Genomic DNA, 22,133 nt, shown 5'->3' with positions numbered 1-22,133 from the left:
TAAAACCTATCGCTGTGAGCAGGATTCGAACCTGCGCAGGGAAACCCTATTGGATTTCGAGTCCAATGCCTTCACCCCTCGGCCATCACAGCCCCGGCCCTGGCCACCTGGGGGGGACACCTGCCCCCCACCACAGGCACTCCCTGGCCCCCCTGGGTGCGCCTTTTCCTGGGAAGTGGGAATTCTTCAGGGTGGCTGGTGCATCCCCGCACACACCCTCAGCCCCGCTCTGCTTCCCGGGGCCCGGTGGCATGGCCCGTCGCCAAAAAGCAGCTCCTGGTGCCGCGGGGTCCCTGGGCAGCGGTGCCCCCCCCAGCATCCCATTGCCCGGGACAGGGTGGGGGTGCCCGGGCAGCTGCGCACCCCGGCTCGTTGGTCTAGGGGTATGATTCTCGCTTAGGGTGCGAGAGGTCCCGGGTTCAACTCCCGGACGAGCCCTCCTTTTGCGCACCCACCACCCCACTCCCACCCAGCTGTTCCCACCACCGCCAAAATTCACCCCAAGCCTCATGGGGAAGGGACACAAGCTGCCTCCACACCACGCAGCACCCAGGCAGGGGAGGGAAAGGGCTGTGGGCATTCCCCGCAGCCTCTGTGTAGGTGCTGGGAAGCATCCCCAGGCCAGCTGTGCCCACTGGCAGCCCCAGGGCTATTTTAGGGGACCTAGGGGGCCCTGGCAGCCCCACAGCTGGCAGGGATTGGCTCTGGGGAGGCAAAGGACATGGAGATGCTGGGGGTTGAACCCAGGGCCTCTTACATGCAAAGCAAGCGCTCTCCCGCTGAGCTACATCCCCTCTGCATGGGCTGGCGTGGGGGCCTGCACAACTCCCCTCACCCCCCACCACTGCCCCACCGCTCACCCTGCTCTGACCCCACGGCCCTGACCTTAAAATCAGGCCCTCGGGGCACACGCTGGTGGCAGCACCCGCTCTGCTCTACGGTGCCCAGCGCTGCCCCTTTCCCACCCCTCCCTCCATCCGCCTCCCTGCCCATGCCCCTGGCAGCACCTCGCTGCTGGCTTGTGGGGGTCCGTCCTGCCCACGGGGACGTACCAGACAGGACCTGGCACCGGCCCCTCTGTGCAGGGCACCACTGCTCTCATCCTTGTCATGTCCCAGTTTCTCTGGACGAGGACTCAGGTTTGCTGATTCCCAGGTCAGGATTAAGGTGAAACGACACCAGGGTCCTTTCATTCACAATACCCAAATTTTACTTGCTTACAACAAGAATTGGCATGCTCACCACCAAAATTGGTATGCTCACAACAAAAATTGGCATGAAACTATGTCATTAAACTGTGTAACATTTGCTAACCCTACATCACCAAACATATACTACAGGCCTTGCTCATTTGGGAGTCAGTTCAGGGAAGACAATGAGAGCCCTCCCGTTGAGTCCCGAGGTTCAGAGCAGACCCCCTGGCTTTCTAGACTCCTTCTCAGAGAGGAGCCCAGGGGCAGCTGGATGCACTCCTAGCCCCAGACTTGGTCAACAGTTTATGTCTAAAGGGATGACGTGTAGGGATTACGGAAGAGAGAAGAGAGCAAGAGGGGAGAGAGGGGAGAAGAGAGAGATAAGAAGCGGGGAGCGGCGGGGGGAGAAGAACAGAGAGAGGTCACCGGTCCTGTGTCCAGCGTTCGTTCAGTCAGCCGAGGGGTCCTGTTCCGGTGGGCAACCACGCATGGGGCTTCAGCTTCTGTCCTTTTATCATCCTTGCCCCCTGTCACGGTCCACTCGGTGGACTCGTGATGGTTCGTTTGCTACGATCTCGAAAGTGCAAAATTAAGGTGACCAACACCAAAGGGGATAGCAGTAATCACACAGTAAAACTTTATTGTATTGCCTGTGAGGAGGCACACGATAGTTAGAGATGGGTGAAAGAAAGGAGAAAAGTAAAGTAAAGTTTAGAGAGAGGAGAAAGAGAGGTTATAGCTACCACCGCCGATCTCACGACGTCCTAACGGTCCCGGGTCCAGTCATGCTGCATCGTCGATAGTCATGGTCCTTGGTGGGGAAGCTTCAAACTTCCGTTGTTCAGAAGTCATCTTTTATGCTTGGTAACACACCTTGCTCCACCTCTGCCTCAGGAGTCTCCACCCTTCTCAGAATACAGTTAACATATCTCCACCCTTCTCAGAATACGAGTATCCTATCTCCGCCCTTCTCGAGCAAGGCTATCACGCAGGCGCGGGGTCAGTGTCCGAGGCGTGGTAAGTCTTGGAGGCGGGCAGCCTTCAACCAGGAGGTGTGTTTTGGTATTATAATGAAGCAAAGTTTGTCTAAAGTTCATGATTTCTTCATCGGTGTTATGGCAACAGTTGCAATCCATCCTTTTTGACAGTACTACGCGGTTATCTCTAACGGTTCCAGCCAGGTACCTTCCACCCTTGGGAGCGGCCGCTGCGCTCCAAACAGGCTGTTGTCAGGTAGCGTTACTGTTCCTGCTCCTGATGACAATGTTGAGACAATGCTGATTTTCTGATCGACTCTTACGCCCCCTCCTTCGGGCGGGCACTTGAACTCATTAGGCTAACTGGGTGCCTTGAGCAGCTTGTGAGCCTTCGGGAAATTGGTCTGTGGGCTCGGGGGTCGTTTGGGGAGTAGTTTCCTCTTCCCTGCAGACGTGATCTTTGGCCATGGATGGTGAGCTGCCCTGCTCAGCATATCAGAGCAGTGCACCAGAACAGGGAGCTGCGCACCCTCCGGCACGGCCCGCCCTGCCCTCGCCCTCCTGTTGCTGATGGGTGCTGATCCGCTTCTCTCCACCCGGGGTTCCCTGCTGGGCAGAGTTCTTGTTCTGCAGAGTTCGCCCCACCACAACGGTTGAGACATCAACTCTTCCACTCCCGCACAGCCGTGCCCCTGGTGTGCCCTGGTCCCACACAGTGCTGGGGAAGGCGGGTGCCCAAAAGGAGGGCTCGTCCGGGAGTTGAACCCGGGACCTCTCGCACCCAAAGCGAGAATCATACCCCTAGACCAACGAGCCGGGGTGCTGCACCCCCTCGCACCCCCAGCCTCTGCACCCCACACACTTTTGGGGGGACAGCTGAGGCTGTGTGTGTCCCTCGGCACACTCTGGGAGCACGGAGGTCCCTCTTGCCGTGGCCGGTCCACGGAGCCAGCAGCTGGAGGTGGCCACGGGGCATCAGTGCCCAGCATCTCCACCTCCAGGGTTTTCCTCCTCCCAACCATCTCCCTGGCTCTTGCAGAGGTGGAAATGGCCGGTGCTTTGCAGCGTCAGCCCCTGCCTTTCTTCCTGAATGGGGTCCCCCCCAAAGCTGATGTCCCCCTCTGACCTGGCTTTCTCTTTGCTCCCAGAAGATCCCTGTCACTGCTTCTTTCCCCAGCCCCCCGGAGCTGCTGGCCGTGGGGTTCGGGGCTTTGCAGGCACTGGGTGTCCCTTAGGTGCCCCAAGCTGTCAACATGGCTGGATCTGGGCCAAGCCAAGAGTACGGTTTTCTGGACTCAGACCCTGGGTCAGCAGCTGCTTATAGCTGTGCCAGGGTGGGCAGCTGAGCTGGTGTGGGAGCCCCGGCTGCAGTGCCACCACTGTGCTGCACCCTGCACCACAGTCCTGGGCAGAGCTGCCCATCGGGGATGCCCCCTTGTCCGTGCCCCATCCCCATAGGGGCTGTGCCCAGTGGTGGGGGGGCCAAAAGGAGGGCTCATCTGGGAGTTGACTTTCTCGCACCCTAAGCAAGAATCGTACCCCTAGACCAACGAGCCGGGGTGCGCAGCTGCCCGGGATGCCAGGGTGCCAGGCACCCCTTTTCAGGAACAGGCCCTGCAGCCAGGCCCTGGGGAGCAGAGCGGGACTGAAGTTGTGTGTGGGGATGCACTGGCCACACCGCAGAGACTTCCCCGCTTCCCAGGAAAAGGGGGCAGCAGGGACAGGTTGGGACAGGGGGAGGCAGAGGTGCACATGGAGCCCTGCAATGCCTCAGACTGGGTCTGTGGTGGCCCGGAGACAGGAGAGGCACAGGATCCCATGGGGTTTTCCAGGTTTTGCAGACGGGGGAGAGGGGAGCAAACTGCCGCTAAGGGGAGCAGGGTGGGGAGTTGTGGACCGCTTTCCCAAGATGCCAAGAAGCTCCCCATCATTGCCCTGTGCCACGTCCCTGGGGGGCTGGGGAGATGATGACCGGAGAGCAGAGGGGAGGGAGAGGGCAGTGCCCCGGGGCAGCCCCCACCTGGGCTGGGCACCGGTTGGCGTGTGCGGTGCTGTATTGGTTTTGTGTGGCAAGGTTTTGGTAGCGGGGGGGTTACAGGGGTGGCTTCTGTAAGAAGCTGCTGGAAGCTTCCCCTGTGTTCGAGTGAGAGCGAGCCCATACCAGCCGGCTCTAAGACAGACCCACCACTGGCCAAGGCCGAGCCAATCAGTGATAGTGGTAACGCCTCTGTGATAACATTTTTAAGAAGGAAAAAAAGTTGGGACGGAGAGAAACAGCCACTGGAGAGAGGAGTGAGAACATGTAAGAGAAACAACCCTGCAGACACCAAGGTCAGTGAAGAAGGAAGGGGAGGAGATGCTCCAGGCGCTGGAGCGAAGATTCCCCTGCGGCCCGTGGTGAAGACCCTGGTGAGGCAGGCTGTCCCCCTGCAGCCCATGGAGGTCCACGGGGGAGCAGATATCCACCTGCAGCCCGTGGAGGACCCCACGCCGGAGCAGGTGGGTGTCCAAAGGAGGCTGTGACCCCGTGGGAACCCCGCGCTGGAGCAGGCTCCTGGCAGGACCTGCGGATCTGTGGAGAGAGGAGCCCACGGAGCAGGTTTTCTGGCAGGACTTGTGACACCATGGGGGACCCACGCTGGAGCGGTGCACTCCTGAAGGACAACACAGTGGAAAGGACCCGTGCTGGAGCAGTTCATGAAGAACTGCAGCCTGTGGGAATGGCCCACATTGGAGAAGTTCGTGGAGGACTGTCTCCCGTGGGAGGGACCCCACCCTGGAGCAGGGGAAGAGTGTGATGAGCCCTCCCCCTGAGGAGGTGAAGCGGCAGAAAATAACGTGTGATGACCATAAAACCCATCCCTGTCCCCCTGTGCCGGTGGAGGGGCTTGGTGGAGAAATCCGGGAGTGAAGTTGTGCCCGGGAAGAAGGAAGGGGTGGAGGGAAGGTGTTCTGAGATTTCGTTTTATTTCTCATTACCTTACTCTGGTGATTTGTAATAAATTGAGCTAATTTTCCCCAAATTGAGGCTGTTTTGCCCGTGACGGTAATTAGTGAATTAGTGAATAATCTCTCCTGTCCTTATCTCGACCCACAAGCTTTTTGTTATAATTTTCTCTCCCCTGTCCAGCTGAGGATGGGGGAGTGATAGAATGGCTTTGGTGGGCACCTGGCATCCAGCCAGGGTCAACCCATCACAGGTGCCTGGGGCCATGGGGGACAGGATCGGGGCTGGGTCCCAGTTGCGCACCCCGGCTCGTTGGTCTAGGGGTATGATTCTCGCTTCGGGTGCGAGAGGTCCCGGGTTCAACTCCCGGACGAGCCCTTCTTTTGGGCACCCATTGCTCTCAGCTGCCATGAGTGAACCCAGCCCGTGGTGGGACCAGGGCCAGGGTGGTGGGAGGGCAACAGTGCCTGGTGCAGCAGGGATGGGCAGAGTGTTGGGGCGGTGGGCATGTCCCCAAGGCCAGTATAGAGACCCTCAGAAGCAGCAATGGGTATGGTAGAGTGCAGCTCATGACACTCTGTATTTGGGGCCATGAGGCAGAGCAGGGTGAGCGGTGGGCAGTGGGGCAGTGGTGGGGGAAAAGGAGAGCTGCCCAGACCCCCACGCCTGCCTATGCAGAGGGGATGTAGCTCAGCGGGAGAGCGCTTGCTTTGCATGTAAGAGGCCCTGGGTTCAACCCCCAGCATCTCCATGTCCTTTTGTCTCCCCAGAGCCCCTCCCTGCCAGCTGTGGGGCTGCCAGGGCCCCCCAGGTCCCCTAAAATAGCCCTGGGGCTGCCAGTGGGCACAGCTGGCCTGGGGATGCTTCCCAGCACCTACACAGAGGCTGCGGGGAATGCCCACAGCCCTTTCCCTCCCCTGCCTGGGTGCTGTGTGGTATGGAGGCAGCTTGTGTCCCTTCCCCATGAGGCTTGGGGTGAATTTTGGCGGTGGCGGGAGCAGCTGGGTGGGAGTGGGGTGGTGGGTGCCCAAAAGGAGGGACCCAGCCCCGATCCTGTCCCCCACGGCCCCGGGCACCGCACACACCAACCGGTGCCCAGTGCAGGTGGGGGCTGCCCCGGGGCACTGCCTGCTCCCTCCCCTCTGCTCTCTGCCCATCATCTCCCCCACACCCCTGGGACATGGCACAGGGCGATGATGGGGAGCTTCTTGCCATCTTGGGAACATGCCACTTCCTGACCTACCCAGGGCAACAAAGCCTGGAAAACCTTGAGGGGGGCCTGTACCCCTCCTGCCCTGTGCACGCCTGGGTCCCCCTGTCCCAAAGGCTCCCTGCTTCTCCCTTTTCCTGGGAAGTGGGAATTCTTCAGGGTGGCTGGTGCATCCCCGCACACACCCTCAGCCCCGCTCTGCTCCCTGGGGCCTGGTGGCAGGGCCCGTCGCCAAAAAGCAGCTCCTGGTGCCGCGGGGTCCCTGGGCAGCAATGCCCCCCTCCAGCACTCCATTGCCCGGCACAGGGTGGGGGTGCCTGGGCAGCTGTGCACCCCGGCTCGTTGGTCTAGGGGTATGATTCTCGCTTAGGGTGCGAGAGGTCCCGGGTTCAACTCCCGGACGAGCCCTCCTTTTGGGCACCCACCGCTGGGCACAGCCCCTGTGGGGACAGGGCTCAGACAGGGGGACACTGCCCTGCACAGGGGGGACAGGCAGCCTCCCCAGCTCAGCCACGTCCCCTCTGCTGGGACAGTTCCGCCAGTGCCAGGAGCCAAGTGCTGCCTGCTCCTTGCCCTGTGGGCGAAGAGACATGGCTCAGCCATGGCCTGGGCTCGTCCCCTCCTGGGTTGGGAAAGGCCTGTCGGGGCAGATTGGGGCCCTGCTGCCACCACATCCCGCTGGGCAGCTCTGCCCAGGGTCAGAGACGGATGGCAGGGAAAGGAAACGGCCACCGGGATTCCAGGGAGCAAGGATGAGAAACCCTGGTGCAAGAGCGAGATCAGTTTTGGGGATGTCCAATGCAGCAAGAACTGGTAGGTTTTCTACTGGACGTTTTCAAGAAGGAAAAGCTGGAGATGCTGGGGGTTGAACCCAGGGCCTCTTACATGCAAAGCAAGCGCTCTCCCGCTGAGCTACATCCCCCTGCCAAGGAATGCCTGGGCAGGCTGTACTGTCCCCGGCACTGCAGCGGCAGCATCCAAGCTGCTAAAACCAGTCTCAGCTGAAAGAGAAACCCTATGGCCACAGCACGGGGTGCCATTTGCAGGCAGGTGGGGGGTACACTGGGCTGACCCTTCTCTACCAGGTCTGCAGAGAGCAGCAGTGATGCAGTCCCCAAAGAAGGGGTTGTCATAAAAGGAGGGCTCGTCTGGGAGTTGAACCCGGGACCTTTCGCACCCAAAGCAAGAATCATACCCCTAGACCAACAAGCCAGGGTGCGGCACCCCTTTTGCAGCCCCAGCCCCTCTGCCCCCCACATTTTGGGGTTAGGGGTGCAGCTGAGGTTGTGGATTTCCCCCAGCACACCTGCAGCCTACAGGTGCTGGGAATCAGCTACAGGCCAGCCGTGCCTGCAGGCAGCCCCAGGGCTTTTCTAGGGGACCTGGGGGGCCCTGGCAGCCCCACAGCTGGCAGGGAGGGGCTCTGGGGAGGCAAAAGGACATGGAGATGCTGGGGGTTGAACCCAGGGCCTCTTACATGCAAAGCAAGCGCTCTCCCGCTGAGCTACATCCCCTCTGCATGGGCAGGCGCGGGGGCCTGCACAACTCCCCTCATGCCCCACCACTGCCCCACCACTCACCCTGCTCTGCCCTCACGGCCCTGACCCCAAAATCAGGCCCTTGGGGCACACGCTGGTGGCAGCACCCGCTCTGCTCTACGGTGCCCAGCGCTGCCCCTTTCCCACCCCTCCCTCCATCCACCTCCCTGCCCATGCCCCTGGCAGCACCTCGCTGCTGGCTTGTGGGGGTCCGTCCTGCCCACGGGGACGTGCCCAGCCAGGTCATGGCACTGACCTCGCTGTGTAATGTACCACTGCCCTAATCCGTGCCCTCCACAGCCCCATGCGCCACGAGGGAATGTGGGTGCCCAAAAGGAGGGCTCGTCCGGGAGTTGAACCCGGGACCTCTCGCACCCGAAGCGAGAATCATACCCCTAGACCAACGAGCCAGGGCAGAACTGCTTATCCTGCCCTTGGCCCTTCTGCTCCACCCGCCCGTGGTGCTGGGCACATGGTGATGGCTCCTGGGTGTCCCCATCTCCCACCACCACTCTTCAGAGACCTATTTCACATGGTCCCAGTGCTAATGATCTCCCTCTCCCCTGCCCCACGAGTGCTGGGGTGGCTCTTTGACAAGGGACAGGAGCTGTGAGTGCCAGGTTACTGGCAAATTCCCCCAGCCATTCTTTTTTCCCATCTCGCAGGTGCTGCCAACCCTGCGTGGGGGTCAGCAGGGTGCTGGTGCTGGTACTCCCATGGGTGCCATGTGGGGCAGGCCTGGGAGGACTGCTCCTGGGCAGGACAGGGCAATTTTTTCTGGACACAATCCCCAAGTGCAGAGCTGCCTGTAGCTGTGCCAGGGTGGGAAGCCAAGCAGCTGTGGGAGCCCCAGCTGGTAGGGACTTCCCCCCATGCAGAACAGCCACAGGGGGAACAGGGCAAAGAGCTGATTTTCAGACAGCCCACCGCTACAAGCCTCCAATGCTACTTATGTCACTTTGCAGGCTGTGCCAGAGCAAGGGATCCCTCCTTGGGGTACGTCCAAACCTTGTGAACTGACCCAGGGGAACCGGGAGGAAGGATCAGCGATAGGCAGCGCAGGCAAGCCTCACTCCTCTCCCTTACCCAGCAAATCACAGAAGTGTGGTGTGGAGCGGGCAGGGGGAGCACTGCACCCCATGATGTCCAGGTCACATAACTCCCCACAGCTTCCTGGCTCCTTCAGCCCCACACATCCAGTGCTAACAACAGCCACCTTGCACAGCGATAACCAGATCGCCCTTCTCTTTGGGAAACATGCATTCACCTAATTCTCAGCAAACGTGAAATAGCAGCCCTTCAATATTTAACCGAACAGTTCTTGAGTTTGAAACTCAAATCCCCAAGTATTTCACTCCCAGGACCTTGTAAACCGTTGGGATTTGGGATCTGCTTTCATTGCGCTCATCCCTGTCTCTCCCCAAGGGCTGCCCACCCCGACAGGAGAAGCTCAGAGGAGAAGGGGGTGTAGGACAGCTGGGAGTGATGTCTGGCAATGATTTGGGCTCAGGGTGAGGCATGGTGCTGGTGGAGCCAACAGGGCTACGGGCTCGCTGGGGTGCAAGCCCTGTGAGCCCCACTCCCACAGGTAGCACCAGAAGGGCCAGACCAGGATGCCAGTGCCTTTTGATTTGCATGCTTCTTCCCCCATGACTCACACGTGTGGGTGGCCTGTTATTTTCCTGCTTTATGGGATTTCCAGCCCTGGGGAAGAACCAGAGCCCTTGTTGGAGCCATCGCCTGTCTGGCACCCCAGGCTGGTGCAGGGTCTTTGTGTGGCAGGGAGGGCACCCCGGGAAACCGCAGCAAGCCTCTGCCCTGCAGTCAGTCCGTGGGTGCCTGGGGTGGGATGTTGTCTTGGTGATGTCCTCTCCTCCCTCTTATCCCAGCCATGCAACCACTTTCTCTCCCCTTCCTGAAGTGTAAGAGCAGGTGTTTTCTCTGCTTTGGTGGGAAAATGAGTTGCAAGGCTTTGGTCAGCGAGGAAGACGATTTTTACTGGCAAACAAGTCCCATCTCACTCTGCCATGCCTGCAGGCTCCCAGCTCCAGGAGCTGTCTCTCCACCTGGCTGGCTCCAGGACGCGTGTCCCCAGGTGCTCTGGCCAGGAGTCCTTGCCCCAGTGAGGATGATGAGGGATGCTGCCTGTTGAGGCCCGTTTGCCTTCCTGGCTTGGTGCATGGGTGCTGGGATAGGATACGCCTTTTGCAACCCAGCAAAGGTACAGGCGGTGGATTTGTCTCTTCATCCTGTCCCACTTCTATGAGTCACCAGGATTTTTGTCTTCTCATCTGGATGTGCAGAGAAGCCACAGATAGATGTGCTGGGATTGTGTAGACCCAGCAACCATCCAGCCACCACCAATCCCTCCACCCTATCACCAGCCCCATGCCGCTGTGGGCTTCCACTCCTGATGGTCCCACTTGCTTGTTACTCACACCAGTCTTCACTTTTCCATGACAACTCTCTATGCTTCTCCAGTTGTTTCAACTCAAACCATGACTTCATTCCTCCTTCACACCTCTTCCATCTCGGGGGGGGGGCAAAGTACCCACCACCGTATGAAATGCTCACTGGCTGCTTCTGTTGGCTTCCCCAAGCAGGCAAATGGAGAGAAACCTGTTGTCCCCATGGTTACATGCACCCCAAAGAGGAGATCGACACCCCCATGGATATGACCTTGCAATGGGGAGCTACCATCATCACCTTCCCAGGCCCTGTTGAGCTGGAGTACCCCACCGTGATTCCTGCACTGTAATTTCTGCTGGTGGTGAAGTTGACTTCACCAAAGCAAAGGACAGAAGAAACAAAATGAAGGGAAACAGGGGTCTCCAGGAAGCAATGACTGCTGTGGGAGGAGGATGCTGAGTGACAGCAGGGAGAAGCTTTCCTCCAAGGACATGACCAGGTGAGGGAAGATGGGAGGTGAGCAGAAGACATGAAACACAACAGATGCAGGCATGGCCAAAGGCTTGCTTTTGGGCTAAGCTCGAGGCTTTTCTGAGAAACACTTCTGCTGCTGCTGTTGAAAGCCATAAGTAGGCAATGCTGGGACCAAACCTCAGGACCCAGCTATTTCCCTCCATGTGCATGCTTCCACCCGCTAAGCATTATTTTTCATCTCAGCCCTGTTTCTCACCAGGACCTTTGGCTGCACTGTCTTTGCAGGAACCTGTATTTTAGGGCCTGATCAGCAGGTCTGTGGGGTCCTGCCCTGGGCAAGTGCTGGCTGGGGGGTATACGTGGTGGAGTGAATTCAGGACGGCTCTTGAGCTGGGAGCCAAGACAGCACAGCTCCCAGCCAGGAGTCACAGTACCCGTGGGAGACAGGGTGCCAAGTCGCTTAGGACAGGGAGCCCTGCAGGGCACCGAGGTCCTCAGTTTCCCAACTCTGTCTGCACTAAGGCATCACAATTTTCAAGTCAAATAAAGGACCTGTGTGGATTTTAGTCTCCTTTGAGACACTGGATCTTCAGAAAAAAAATAAATCTGTATAACTTCACCAGTGGAGTCATTCAGAGAAAAGCCACATAAAAATGTCATTATTCTTTCCCCCTGCTCCACCCTGAACTTTCCTATGCAGCAGACTGGTGGAAAACAGTTGCATAAGCCCCAGATGACTGCAGATTTCTAATGAAGCTTTTGCTGGAAATGCAATGCTTTTCCTCATTGCAGTGTTCAGGAGAATATTGCATCCAGTCTCCACAGACAATTTCTGGAGCTGGGATAAAAACATCTGAGCAGTACTTGCAAGAGGGATGTGAAACCACACCTGTCTTCTCCTGGTGCTCTGACTGCTGAGCAATTGCCACCTAAGTTTTCTCCAAATTAGGAGCACCTCTGAAGATCTCCTGAGCAATAAAACCAGTTGAGCTTGGTCAAATGCTTCTGAAGACCAACATGCTTTCAAGATCAGCATAATCCCTCATTATAAACACTCATAAGCTTTATGCAAATTGTCATGCTACCAAAATGCTTAAGGTATGAAAGATTTAAACAGTACCCAGGAGGACTTAGTTGCACTCTTATTCCTTCTTCCATGGGCTGGAAAGGATGAGGCTGCTTGATGATACATGGCATCTTAAAAAGAGGCTTTACTCAATGCTTGGCATCTTTTTTTCCAGAGACACCCGCACCCCCTCCCTGTAAAAAATTATTGTCCAGTTCTCTTATGTGTTCAACTAAAATCTTGGGTCCTAGTCTTTGGGAAGATCTCAGCATGGAGCTCACTGTGCCATGGCTGGGGCCAAGCAGGGGATTATCCTTGTCCTCCTCTAACTGACCCACTCACAGGCATGGGACTTGCAAGTCTCTCCACTCAGCAGCAGAGCAAAGCTCCCTGCACAGCTCTAGTCCAGCTTTTGCTCTTGCCTCTGTGTCTGGAGCACATGGGAAATTAGAAGTTTTTCTTCATGTCCTTATTATTATTTTTACGTATCTTTCCTGATGGCATTACCACATGTCTGAGTGTCCATCATGCTTGGTGTCTATCAGAAATGTTAGGCTGCCTCTCCCCATGGCACCTCCGATCAGTGTTCAGTCACAGGTCTCAGCAAATTCGGGCTCCCAAATGTCTGTGTGTCCAGAGGAAACCTGGGTAACCCTGCACCGTGTTTCACATTGCAGGCACCCCTCCTTCTCTGATGGGGCCAGGGATCCTACTGTGGCATGGGCTGCTGGACAAGGTGCACCCATGTCCACAGTGGGATGCCATTCCCTGAGCCGTCATACTGAGCTAGCAGGGGGACACGGGTATATTCAGCTCATGTTATCATAGGCCTCACTCGAGGCAAATGTCACGCCTGTACATACGCGTGTCTATGCGTGCATGCAGCAGCACAGAAAAAAACATTTCTGCTGCTTCGTTAAGAGATACAGCCAGATGCAGGCACATCACATGCCTCACTGGCACCTGGGCTATCTATGTTTGACTCAGTACGTACTTATTTGTATAAGGCCCCTCTTGCCACAGGCTGTTGTAAAGACTAAGAATAAAGAGCCTAATGCTTGAGGTCTTGTTTTGCCCTGGTATATCTTAGGAATTTTTTACTCTTCATCATCACCCATAAAACATTGGGTGAGTTGGGCATCAGATGACCATCCAAAGGAGCATCTCCCAAGAAGACCGTTTCTGCCTTTTTTCCCTGACCCCATATCCGTCCTCCTTAGCTCACCCAAAAAATTGCTACAAAATGCAGGGTAAATGCCATTTTGAAATGTCAAACCTTCAAGGGAACAGGCAACAAGTCTGCTCCTGTGGGAAGTCCTCCCTCAGCAGGTCCTTGCTATGGGGCAGCAGGAGAGGTTTCCAGGCTGAGAAAGTTGCCTTCAGGCTGGTCACAGCAAAACCACACACTTATGTCAGCACAGTGCGGAGCTGAGGAGCAGAAACTCCCATTTCAGACAAAAAAGAAACCTCCCCCCCAGCAACAAATTGCCTCGAAAGCAGGTTACCCCTCCAGACCAGAGGCAGAAGGAACACCAAAAGACTCAGGCTATGATGTAGCATGACTTTAATGAGGAGAAGGAAAATAAACCAGTTCAGAGTATGAGAAGTGCATTTCCAGTGCTCGGTAAAGAAATGGATAAACCCCACTCCGGGACAAGCCAATCCCTACAAGGTGTTCCTCTGCCCCACCACCCCATGACTATCATCTTCCATCTACAGCCTGCTATAAGCATTTTCACCCAGCCAGTAGTAAATGCTGTGTAGCACTGCAGGGTGTGAGACCTACATGGAAATATAAAGTAAGGCTTAGCGAGAGAAAGGTATACAGAGGCACGGTCTCGAGTGACAAGCTCGCATGGCTCTCTTCCTCCTGGGGGTGGCTGCAGGTGCCCCCCACAGCTGGGAAACCCACGGGCACATCCTTAGTCCTCTTCCCCAGCCTTGGTCCTGTGCTCTATTCGTCCTTCCCGACACGGCCGCTCTGCTGGCATCGGCAGGAGGAGGCGACGGCTGGGGACACCCCTACAGCCCGCTGCCCAGGCACAGCAGTCCCCCCCTCCCCAGCCCCCTGGGACTGCCGGAGGCCACGGGGACCCCACAGCACCGGAGGTAGCTCCCGACTGCCGCCGACGCCGTGGACCCCACTGTCGTGTTTTGCGGGTAGGAGCTGAGGATGGGCCCGGGCAGGGTGACCACGACAGTGGGGGGCTGGATGACGGTGGTGGAGTCCCCGCAGCGACGGAAGCAGGGCTGGCTGCAGCTGGTGGCCAGCGGCTGGGGACTGCAGGAAGAGGGCAGGCACAGGTCGTAGCAGGACATCGCTCGGCGAGGACGTACACCTGAAAGCCAGAGCCAGGGCGTAAATGCAAGGCAAAGGCTGGTCCATCCCTGCTGAGCCCTCATTCAGCAGCTCCCATAATAAGAGGTGCAGGAGAACTAGCTAGAGGGTGAGCTTGGATGGGTTAGAAAGCCTGAAGGAAGGCTTTCCAAATGGGCAGGAGCCAGCTTCCCCATTCCCTCGCCCCACAACCCACTTGGGAGAAGCGAGGAATTTGGTTTGAGCTGCACGTCTGGGGAAGCTGGAGGCACCAGATGCTGCGAGCACTGAGAGCAGACCCACTCCTGCACACTGCCTGCCTTCAAGCTGACAGCAAGCCTTCAGCAAGCGAAATGCTCACTGAGATGCATCTAGTTGTAGCAAAACCCACTTAAATCAATACAACATGAGTGAGCTGGACTTAATGCAAGCTGACCTATCCCATCCCAAAACATAAGGGACCTCTGATGCCCTTCCATAAACGGGGACACATCAGTCCCTGCAACCTGGGCATGTGCTATTCTGGTTTTTTCTTCAGCAAGGAAAACCATGCAGGCTGCACCTGGCTATGTGGTTACGGACCCTGCAAGCCCTGCATTCCGCAACCCCCTGAACTCCTCATTCTGGAGCAGAAATAAACCCTTCCCCGACACCCTCCAGAGGTGGGAGGGAGGCAGGTAACAAACCTTGAACTCTTGCGGAGGACCGGGCACAAGGCATCGGTGAAAGCAACAGCTCAGTGGGGAGGAGACGAAGCCTGTCTCGACTTACCCAGACGGAGGCGGCGGCAGCAGCTGGGAGTAGGTTGTGGGGCAGGGCACCGAGCGGGGTTTTATATGGTGCCCCAGCCCCCGGGGGGGAGCAGATGCATACCTTCCGCCTGAAACTCCCCAACAACCGGCAGTTTTCTCCTGGAAAGCTCCCCTGACTGATTAAACAGTTCCCTCTTTCATCTGTCATGTTTTGCTTCCATTTAATACTGAGTAAGATTGAAATGATTCGGGCTACAGCCATTAATTACCTTGCTTCCTAAGGCCAAAGTACATTTTAGGTCTTATGCCACCAGGCAGGAGAGTGTTTCAGCAGAATTTAGGGCAGGCGCATCCCTGGCGCATCGCTCCGCATCTTCCTCCGAGCACAACAAATTCTGGTCCCAAGTCCACCTGAGGTGAGCTCAGGGATGTAGGCTGAACACAAGAAACATGCATTTGTAGGTAAACCCTGTGACAGCAATCTCATTGACAGCAGGAAAACCGGGGGGGCAGCAGGGGTGAGGGTGCTGGGGGACCATGCACAGCTGGGAGAAAAATGCTGGAGGACATTTCTCCTGCCTCAGCTGCCCAGGTACTACAGATGAAGACTTGAGCTAGCCTGGCATAAGCAAAGCGTTACACTTTTGGATCCACTTAGAGGATTTTGCCTTTTTTTTGTTATTATTCCTCATGTCTGGGGTATGAATTCTGGTTGGAAGGCACATCACATTTTACAAGCAAAGTAATCATGGGCTCTGGAGTCCACCCCTGGAGGTGACGCATGCCAAAACTGACTGATTTTGTGCAGTGAGCTGATTTCTGAGGCCAAGAACTTTTCCATCCCGCTCTTTGGATATGCTAACAGCGGTGAGCCAGAAGTTCACATCTATGCTTCCTTGTGATGGAGTGACATCATCAAGACATTTTTAATTACAGGCTGTGGTGTGGCACCGGATTGCTCTGCTGAAAGCCTGTTAGCTGCTAAACAGCCAGGGAGTCGCGAAAGTCCCTACCTACACTTAAGCGTGAATCACCTGCATGTTGGGGAGAGGGAGTTGCTGACATGGTCCCAAGCAGAGGAATGAGCCATCAAGCTCTAGGGGCAAGGAAAGTTTGAAGAAGGCTTTTCATTTCATGCCAGCGGAGCCCAGATGAAGCCACAAACATCTTCTGCCCCAGAAGAAACCATGGCAGTACGAGGGCACATGTACTATGCATGTGTGGAGCCAGGGGTTGTCAGCATTGCTGTTAAAGACATGCCTTGTAGGGTTTTGGGGGTCATTTTTCTTCCTAGGGTGACTTGGTCTTGCAGAGCCATGGTTGATAGCACTGAATCGTCCCTAGTGACTCCTCCCTGCCCAGCCTGCCAGGACAAAAAAGCCTTTCAGAGGTGCTGCGGTCAAGCCCAGCTATTTTTAACATCATTCGGGGAGGGGAAAGAGGAAGTCAGCTTTTCTGAGGTGCAGTAGAGGACACGTGCTTCAAACAGAAGCAACCTTACAGCCTGCTGGAGTAAGGCAGAAGGCTGTGCTTTCATCACAACCTCCTAAATGGCAATTTGGTGAGCAGGAAAAGATAAGGCTTTATTTTAAGCTTTACCTTGCTGCTTTTTGCACCAGTCTTGAATAATAAAATGATGCCACAGGTGCACCTTGGACCCACAGCCTGAGAATTAAACCCTTCTTTTGCCAATCAGGGTTTCTTCCCCTTCACTAACCATCTTCCATCTCCTTTTTTTTTTTTTTTTTTTTGTGCCTCTGTGCACTCCTGTGATCCCAGGGAAGACAGCCCTTCCTGGGGGATCTTCCCCTTCACTAATCATCTTCAATGTCCTTTTTTTTTGTGCCTCTGTGCTCTCCTGTGATCCCAGGGAAGACAGCCCTTCCTGGGGGAACTCGCTTCCAGGCTTCCAGACACAGGCTAGGATCTTCTGATTTGCAGCCTCACTGTGTGTTTCAGTGTTGCAACCCAGTTTAAGTACTTGAGGTTCTGCTCACATTGGGCCATTGTGTCCCAGAATATCATCCACAGATGCAGCAATGCTTGAAATAAATGCACAGGGGCATTTAGAAAGGGTATGTTGCTGAATGTGAGCGGATCTGTGTACTGAAAAAAGTGCTTTGCCTGGAGAAGGGGACAGGGAAAACAAAAGGCATGTGTCAGAAGTTAAAATAATCAGATTTGTATAATGAATGAGATTAAAACAAAGGAAAACCATAGGGGAAAGAGCTCTTCCTGGAAATGTAAGCATTTAGGAGAAAGACAAGGACTGGTTTTTCCAACCCCTATTCATTTCAGGGAATGAGCATTTTCTGCTTGAGACATGACTTTCTCTGGAGGAATGAAAAAAATTAGAAAATTTCACCAAAACAAACACGTCAGACCATTTTCTTAACTTCTGCAATGGATCCAGGATGTGTGGCCATCTCAGGCCAGGTTCTTCCTGCAGATAAGCCCAGGACAAATACTCACTATATTTCCCTTCCCATCCCCAGCCCCAGCAGCACTTTGCAACTCCAATTTCACCACTCTGCATTTTGATTTCCAACAACCACAGGGCTGGAAGTCTCTGAGACCAGCGGGAGGGTGGAAGCTTGCCCCTGCCCCAAAAATGTCTCCTGAAAGCCAAATGTGAAGGTACATTTTGGAGCAGCAACAGACCCACTGCATCCCATCTCCAAGGAACGCCTGCATCCAGCGCGCTCTCACCCAGGGCTTGCCCCGGGGTCTCAGAGACCTGCCGGCAGCAGGACATGTGGGGACCGCTCCCAGGCAGCTGATGGGCGAGCGGGACACCCCGGTGCCAGGAAGCAGCATCCTGACGCAGACAGACCCACCCAGGCGGCTGCCCCTCCACCGCAGCCACAGAGCATCCTTGGCTGCCTGCGTCCTCACCAGGGTAGACTCGGGGTGCTTCGGGGCCGCTGGCTGCAGCCCGGGGAGCGAAGCCCAGCCGGTGCCGCTGGGGAGAACCAGGCTCTGGCTGCCGTGTGCCGCCCCGGGGCCACAGATGATCCAGTTCCATGCCGCCACACGTCCCCTATAATTGCTGGGTCCCCGGGTGGGCTGATGCTCCACAGCGTCACCGAGGCTGGCACGTCCCCCCCAGGAGGTCGCGTCACCGCGCACCAGGGCCGGGGCGCGTGTCTGCCGGGGCGGACACGGCCCAGCAGGGTCGAAGGGTGTCCCAAGGGAGTCAGCTTGTCTCCCCTCCTGGCTGCCTCTGCCCTGCAAGCCCCCAGGTCCCATCCTGCTGCAGCAGCCCCCAGGCCACGCACCACCACCCGAGGAGGAGCTCGCACCCACCGCCCCTGCCCACGTCCCCCTCTCCATGGCAAGTGGGTGTTCCTCTGGGGCTGGAACCCCCTGCACCGAAACGCATGCCTTTTCCCCAGGAACTCTCCCGCATCCCTCTTGTAGGGCGCCTGGCTGTCCCGGCACGGACATCCCCTTTCCCGGGGCGGCGAAGCCGGCCAAGCACCGCGGCGTCTCATGGCAGCGGGACGGGACGGGGCCGGTGTTTCCCTGCGGCCCGATCGCTGTTTCTGGCTCGGGAGAGGCTGACGGAGGGCAGCAGCTCCCAGCCGGTCCCCAGGGGCATCTCCCCAAGGCACGGCAAGGAAAGGTGGCCCCAGGGAAGGTCGAAAAGCCAGAGCAGGGCTCGCAGCATGGGCAGCTGAGACCGAGCGTCCTTGCCTTGCCTCGGGCCACGGCGCTGCTTGGCCACAGCCTCATCTGTGGAAAGAAGGGGTGGGAGCGGGGAAGGCACCGGCAAGGCTGGCGCAACACATTTCCCAGGTGCGTCGAAGCACAGACACGCTCTGAGAAACGCGAGCCTTCCCTCTCCGCCAGACCGCCGGGAATTCCGCAGCTAAACACCTCCCAGCAGGCGGTTTTTTACCTCTTTCCTCTTCACCTTGCAGCCGCTCACCCTCTCCTCTCCCCAGGAACCTCCGCTGCGAGTGCTGCTGCAGGCAGGGGAGGGAGCTGCCAACACCCAGCAGCCATGCCATCCTCAGGAAAAGCACCTCTAGGACGCGGGGATGGCTCGGCGAGACGCACCTTTGTCCAAGGCTGGCTTCTGGCTCCCCTGGGCACGACGGGGCTCCTGTGCAAGGTGCAGAAAAGAATAAATTGGCTGCCAGACAGCAGCAGGGAAGAAAGCGGAGCCCAGGCTCAGGGTGTGCCCACGTCGCTGCCCGGTCAGCACGGCCAGCCTCTTGCTGCCCTTCCCTGCCCACGGTTTGGTGCTTTGCCTCCTGGAGGAGACGCAGTTGGCTGGCAGGAGGGCTGGGGGAACAGCGGGGCACGGTACCCCGCTCCTGCACGGGAGTGTGGGGCCTGGCCCGTCGCACGGAAGAGCAAGGCAGGTCCCCAGCAAGCGGGAGCAGGTTCGGCCAGCGGGAGCAGCGATGCAGGGGCAGACGTGTATTTGAGCCGGCAGGGCAAAACAGAGAGTGGCGGGAGGGAGCCGGCCACGCCAGGGACTGCACCAAAAGGTTGCCCGTGGGTGGGGTCCCGCGACGAGGGTGGGATTCGAACCCACGCGTGCAGAGCACAATGGATTAGCAGTCCATCGCCTTCACCACTCGGCCACCTCGTCCCCTGCTTCAGTGTCTTTTGTGGGGATTTTTTTTCCCTCGTATTTGACCAAAGGCTGCAAACCTGTTGCTGCTTCTTCAGGGTATCCTCTGGGGAGCCAGGCTGGGCAGGCAGAGCCCTGGCAGCCCCTGCGCCTGGCCGTGGCAGCCATCTGCCCACCTGCCTGTTGCAGGGCAGCTGGACAGGGCAGCAAGTGTTTGCAATTTGCAATTCATTTGCCCCTCTCCGTGTTCCCTTTCGTCTCTGTATTCAGAGTATGACAAAGGGCGATGTCGGATTTATTTTTGCCATAAAAGAGTGCGCCCCAGGCTTTGTTACTTGTTGCGGGTCTCCATCACCCCCCCACACACACACCACCACCCACTTCCAACCTGTTCCTGCATGATTCAGTACCAGTTGTGCAAATGAACGGGGAAGATGGCGGGGGGGGGGGGGGGGGGGGAGCCAGCACTGGATGTACCTCTTTATTTCCCACATCCCCTGGGGTCTGGAAATAGTGTGGGTCATCTCTCCCCCGAGGTCCTGAGGGAGAGGAAGCAGAAGGAAACTCCTTCCCCCGAGAGTGGGATCACTTGGGACAGAGGGGTGGGGGGCTCCACTGCTCTGGGCAGGGCAGAGACCCCCACCTTGGGGCAGGGAGGAAAAACAGCCCCAGGGCGAGGCACCACTGGGAGTCGAACCCAGGATCTCCTGTTTACTAGACAGGCGCTTTAACCAGCTGAGCCATGGCGCCCACCTACCCACTGCCATGGGGTGCCCCCCCCAACACACCTGACCCTCTGCCCACCCCATCCCCCACTGTGCCCCACACTGCTGCCCCAGGTCTGGGGTACCCCAGCCCCTAAACCCTTCTCTATCTGCCGCTGGGAGCACCCCTAGTGCTGACCCTGGGCCCTGGCACAGAGAGTCCAACACATCCCCTAAAAGTGCCAGCTGGGTTTCGGGGTCCCAGCCCCTGTGGGGATTTGCTGCCCCCCTCCCCTTTCCGTGGCAGAGCCCTGCCAGCTGCCCCCAGCCCCTGCACTGCCCCAAGGAGACTGCATCTGTCTCAGCTCTCTTTCTAGCTCCTCACCCCAGGGGTCCCCAGGGCATTGCCCACCTGCCTGGCTCACCCATGAGTGCCCAAGGCTGACCCAAACAATCTCAATGTGGCCTCTGAAGGATCAGGCACCCCTAAAGTCTCTAGTTTTTTGAGAGGTGCATGAGATACCAGAGGGGGGGACAGTGGCAAAGAGCACCTCGCCAGTGCAGTGGGTGCTGGTGACACCCATGCTCACCCAGCTCCATTTACCTCCTCGTGGCCTGGCCTGACCCCTGTAACCGGGAGGAGGACCTGGAAAGGGGACTGAGACCTCCTTGGCCATTGCCACCCAGCACGAAGGTGGAAACGCAGAGGATGAAACACAGACCCACAGCACCCTCCAGTTGCACCAGCTGTCAAAGGGGACCCTCCACTGGGGATGTCCCCGATGCCTGGCACCAGCAGCTCCTAGGTGCAGGGAAATCTGTGCTCTCTCTTGCACAGCTGCTGGGAGCACAGGCAGGGCTGGAGCAAGGTACCTGTGGGGCCAGGGGGGGACAAGATTGGGGCTGGATCCCAGCTGTGCACCCCAGATCGTTGGTCTAGGGGTATGATTCTTGCTTAGGGTGCGAGAGGTCCCGGGTTCAACTCCCAGACGAGCCCTCCTTTTGCGCACCCCCCACCCCACTCCCACCCAGCTGTTCCCACCACCGCCAAAATTCACCCCAAGCCTCATGGGGAAGGGACACAAGCTGCCTCCACACCATGCAGCACCCAGGCAGGGGAGGGAAAGGGCTGTGGGCATTCCCCACAGCCTCTGTGTAGGTGCTGGGAAGCATCCCCAGGCCAGCTGTGCCCACTGGCAGCCCCAGGGCTATTTTAGGGGACCTGGGGGGCCCTGGCAGCCCCACAGCTGGCAGGGAGGGGCTCTGGGGAGGCAAAAGGACATGGAGATGCTGGGGGTTGAACCCAGGGCCTCTTACATGCAAAGCAAGCGCTCTCCCGCTGAGCTACATCCCCTCTGCATGGGCTGGCACGGGGGCCTGCACAACTCCCCTCACGCCCCACCACTGCCCCACCACTCACCCTGCTCTGCCCTCACGGCCCTAACCCCAAAATCAGGCCCTCGGGGCACACGCTGGTGGCAGCACCCGCTCTGCTCTACGGTGCCCAGCGCTGCCCCTTTCCCATCCCTCCCTCCATCCGCCTCCCTGCCCATGCCCCTGGCAGCACCTCGCTGCTGGGTCCCCACGGGGACGTGCCAGACAGGACCTGGCAGTGGCCCCCCTGTGCAGGGCACCACTGCCTTCGCTGTGCCCCAGTTGTGCCATGGTCCCATGCAGTGCTGGGGAAGGTGGTGCGCAAAAGGAGGGCTCGTCCGGGAGTTGAACCCGGGACCTCTCGCACCCTAAGCGAGAATCACACCCCTAGACCAACGAGCCAGGGTGCGCAGCTGCCCGGGCACCCCCACCCTGTCCCGGGCAATGGGATGCTGGGGGGGGCACCGCTGCCCAGGGACCCCGCGGCACCAGGAGCTGCTTTTTGGTGACGGGCCATGCCACCGGGCCCCGGGAAGCAGAGCGGGGCTGAGGGTGTGTGCGGGGATGCACCGGCCACCCTGAAGAAT

At 57.9% G+C, this 22,133-nt stretch overlaps 1 protein-coding gene and 14 non-coding genes across 15 annotated transcripts; 4 read left to right on the top strand and 11 right to left on the bottom strand.

Moving 5' to 3' along the window:
• Positions 1 to 10: 10 nt before the first annotated feature.
• On the bottom strand, positions 11 to 92 carry TRNAS-CGA (transfer RNA serine (anticodon CGA)). Its single transcript has one exon. It is a non-coding gene; the product is annotated as a tRNA-Ser (tRNA).
• Positions 93 to 366: 274 nt separating this feature from the next.
• Positions 367 to 438, top strand: TRNAP-AGG (transfer RNA proline (anticodon AGG)). The gene has a single exon. It is a non-coding gene; the product is annotated as a tRNA-Pro (tRNA).
• A 284-nt stretch (positions 439 to 722) lies between these two features.
• Positions 723 to 794, bottom strand: TRNAA-UGC (transfer RNA alanine (anticodon UGC)). Its single transcript has one exon. It is a non-coding gene; the product is annotated as a tRNA-Ala (tRNA).
• A 2,120-nt stretch (positions 795 to 2,914) lies between these two features.
• Positions 2,915 to 2,986, bottom strand: TRNAP-UGG (transfer RNA proline (anticodon UGG)). The gene has a single exon. It is a non-coding gene; the product is annotated as a tRNA-Pro (tRNA).
• A 2,437-nt stretch (positions 2,987 to 5,423) lies between these two features.
• On the top strand, positions 5,424 to 5,495 carry TRNAP-CGG (transfer RNA proline (anticodon CGG)). Its single transcript has one exon. It is a non-coding gene; the product is annotated as a tRNA-Pro (tRNA).
• Positions 5,496 to 5,796: 301 nt separating this feature from the next.
• On the top strand, positions 5,797 to 5,868 carry TRNAA-UGC (transfer RNA alanine (anticodon UGC)). Its single transcript has one exon. It is a non-coding gene; the product is annotated as a tRNA-Ala (tRNA).
• A 795-nt stretch (positions 5,869 to 6,663) lies between these two features.
• TRNAP-AGG (transfer RNA proline (anticodon AGG)) lies at positions 6,664 to 6,735 on the top strand. Its single transcript has one exon. It is a non-coding gene; the product is annotated as a tRNA-Pro (tRNA).
• A 442-nt stretch (positions 6,736 to 7,177) lies between these two features.
• Positions 7,178 to 7,249, bottom strand: TRNAA-UGC (transfer RNA alanine (anticodon UGC)). The gene has a single exon. It is a non-coding gene; the product is annotated as a tRNA-Ala (tRNA).
• Positions 7,250 to 7,769: 520 nt separating this feature from the next.
• TRNAA-UGC (transfer RNA alanine (anticodon UGC)) lies at positions 7,770 to 7,841 on the bottom strand. Its single transcript has one exon. It is a non-coding gene; the product is annotated as a tRNA-Ala (tRNA).
• A 362-nt stretch (positions 7,842 to 8,203) lies between these two features.
• Positions 8,204 to 8,275, bottom strand: TRNAP-CGG (transfer RNA proline (anticodon CGG)). The gene has a single exon. It is a non-coding gene; the product is annotated as a tRNA-Pro (tRNA).
• A 5,323-nt stretch (positions 8,276 to 13,598) lies between these two features.
• LOC126045509 (feather beta keratin-like) lies at positions 13,599 to 14,851 on the bottom strand. Its single transcript, XM_049816787.1, has 2 exons — positions 14,818 to 14,851; positions 13,599 to 14,153 (listed from the first exon to the last, which is right to left on the bottom strand). Exons 1-2 carry the CDS (start codon positions 14,849 to 14,851, stop codon positions 13,837 to 13,839), a joined length of 351 nt encoding a protein of 116 aa, XP_049672744.1. The 3' UTR covers positions 13,599 to 13,836.
• A 4,553-nt stretch (positions 14,852 to 19,404) lies between these two features.
• On the bottom strand, positions 19,405 to 19,486 carry TRNAS-GCU (transfer RNA serine (anticodon GCU)). The gene has a single exon. It is a non-coding gene; the product is annotated as a tRNA-Ser (tRNA).
• Positions 19,487 to 20,144: 658 nt separating this feature from the next.
• On the bottom strand, positions 20,145 to 20,218 carry TRNAT-AGU (transfer RNA threonine (anticodon AGU)). The gene has a single exon. It is a non-coding gene; the product is annotated as a tRNA-Thr (tRNA).
• Positions 20,219 to 21,454: 1,236 nt separating this feature from the next.
• TRNAA-UGC (transfer RNA alanine (anticodon UGC)) lies at positions 21,455 to 21,526 on the bottom strand. Its single transcript has one exon. It is a non-coding gene; the product is annotated as a tRNA-Ala (tRNA).
• A 350-nt stretch (positions 21,527 to 21,876) lies between these two features.
• Positions 21,877 to 21,948, bottom strand: TRNAP-AGG (transfer RNA proline (anticodon AGG)). The gene has a single exon. It is a non-coding gene; the product is annotated as a tRNA-Pro (tRNA).
• Positions 21,949 to 22,133: the final 185 nt, after the last annotated feature.

Source organism: Accipiter gentilis, chromosome 1 (genome assembly GCF_929443795.1).
Source record: "Accipiter gentilis chromosome 1, bAccGen1.1, whole genome shotgun sequence".
Lineage (NCBI taxonomy): Eukaryota > Metazoa > Chordata > Aves > Accipitriformes > Accipitridae > Astur > Astur gentilis.
The sequence above is the reverse complement of the archived record's forward strand: the minus strand, read 5'-3'. Positions and strand labels throughout refer to the sequence as shown.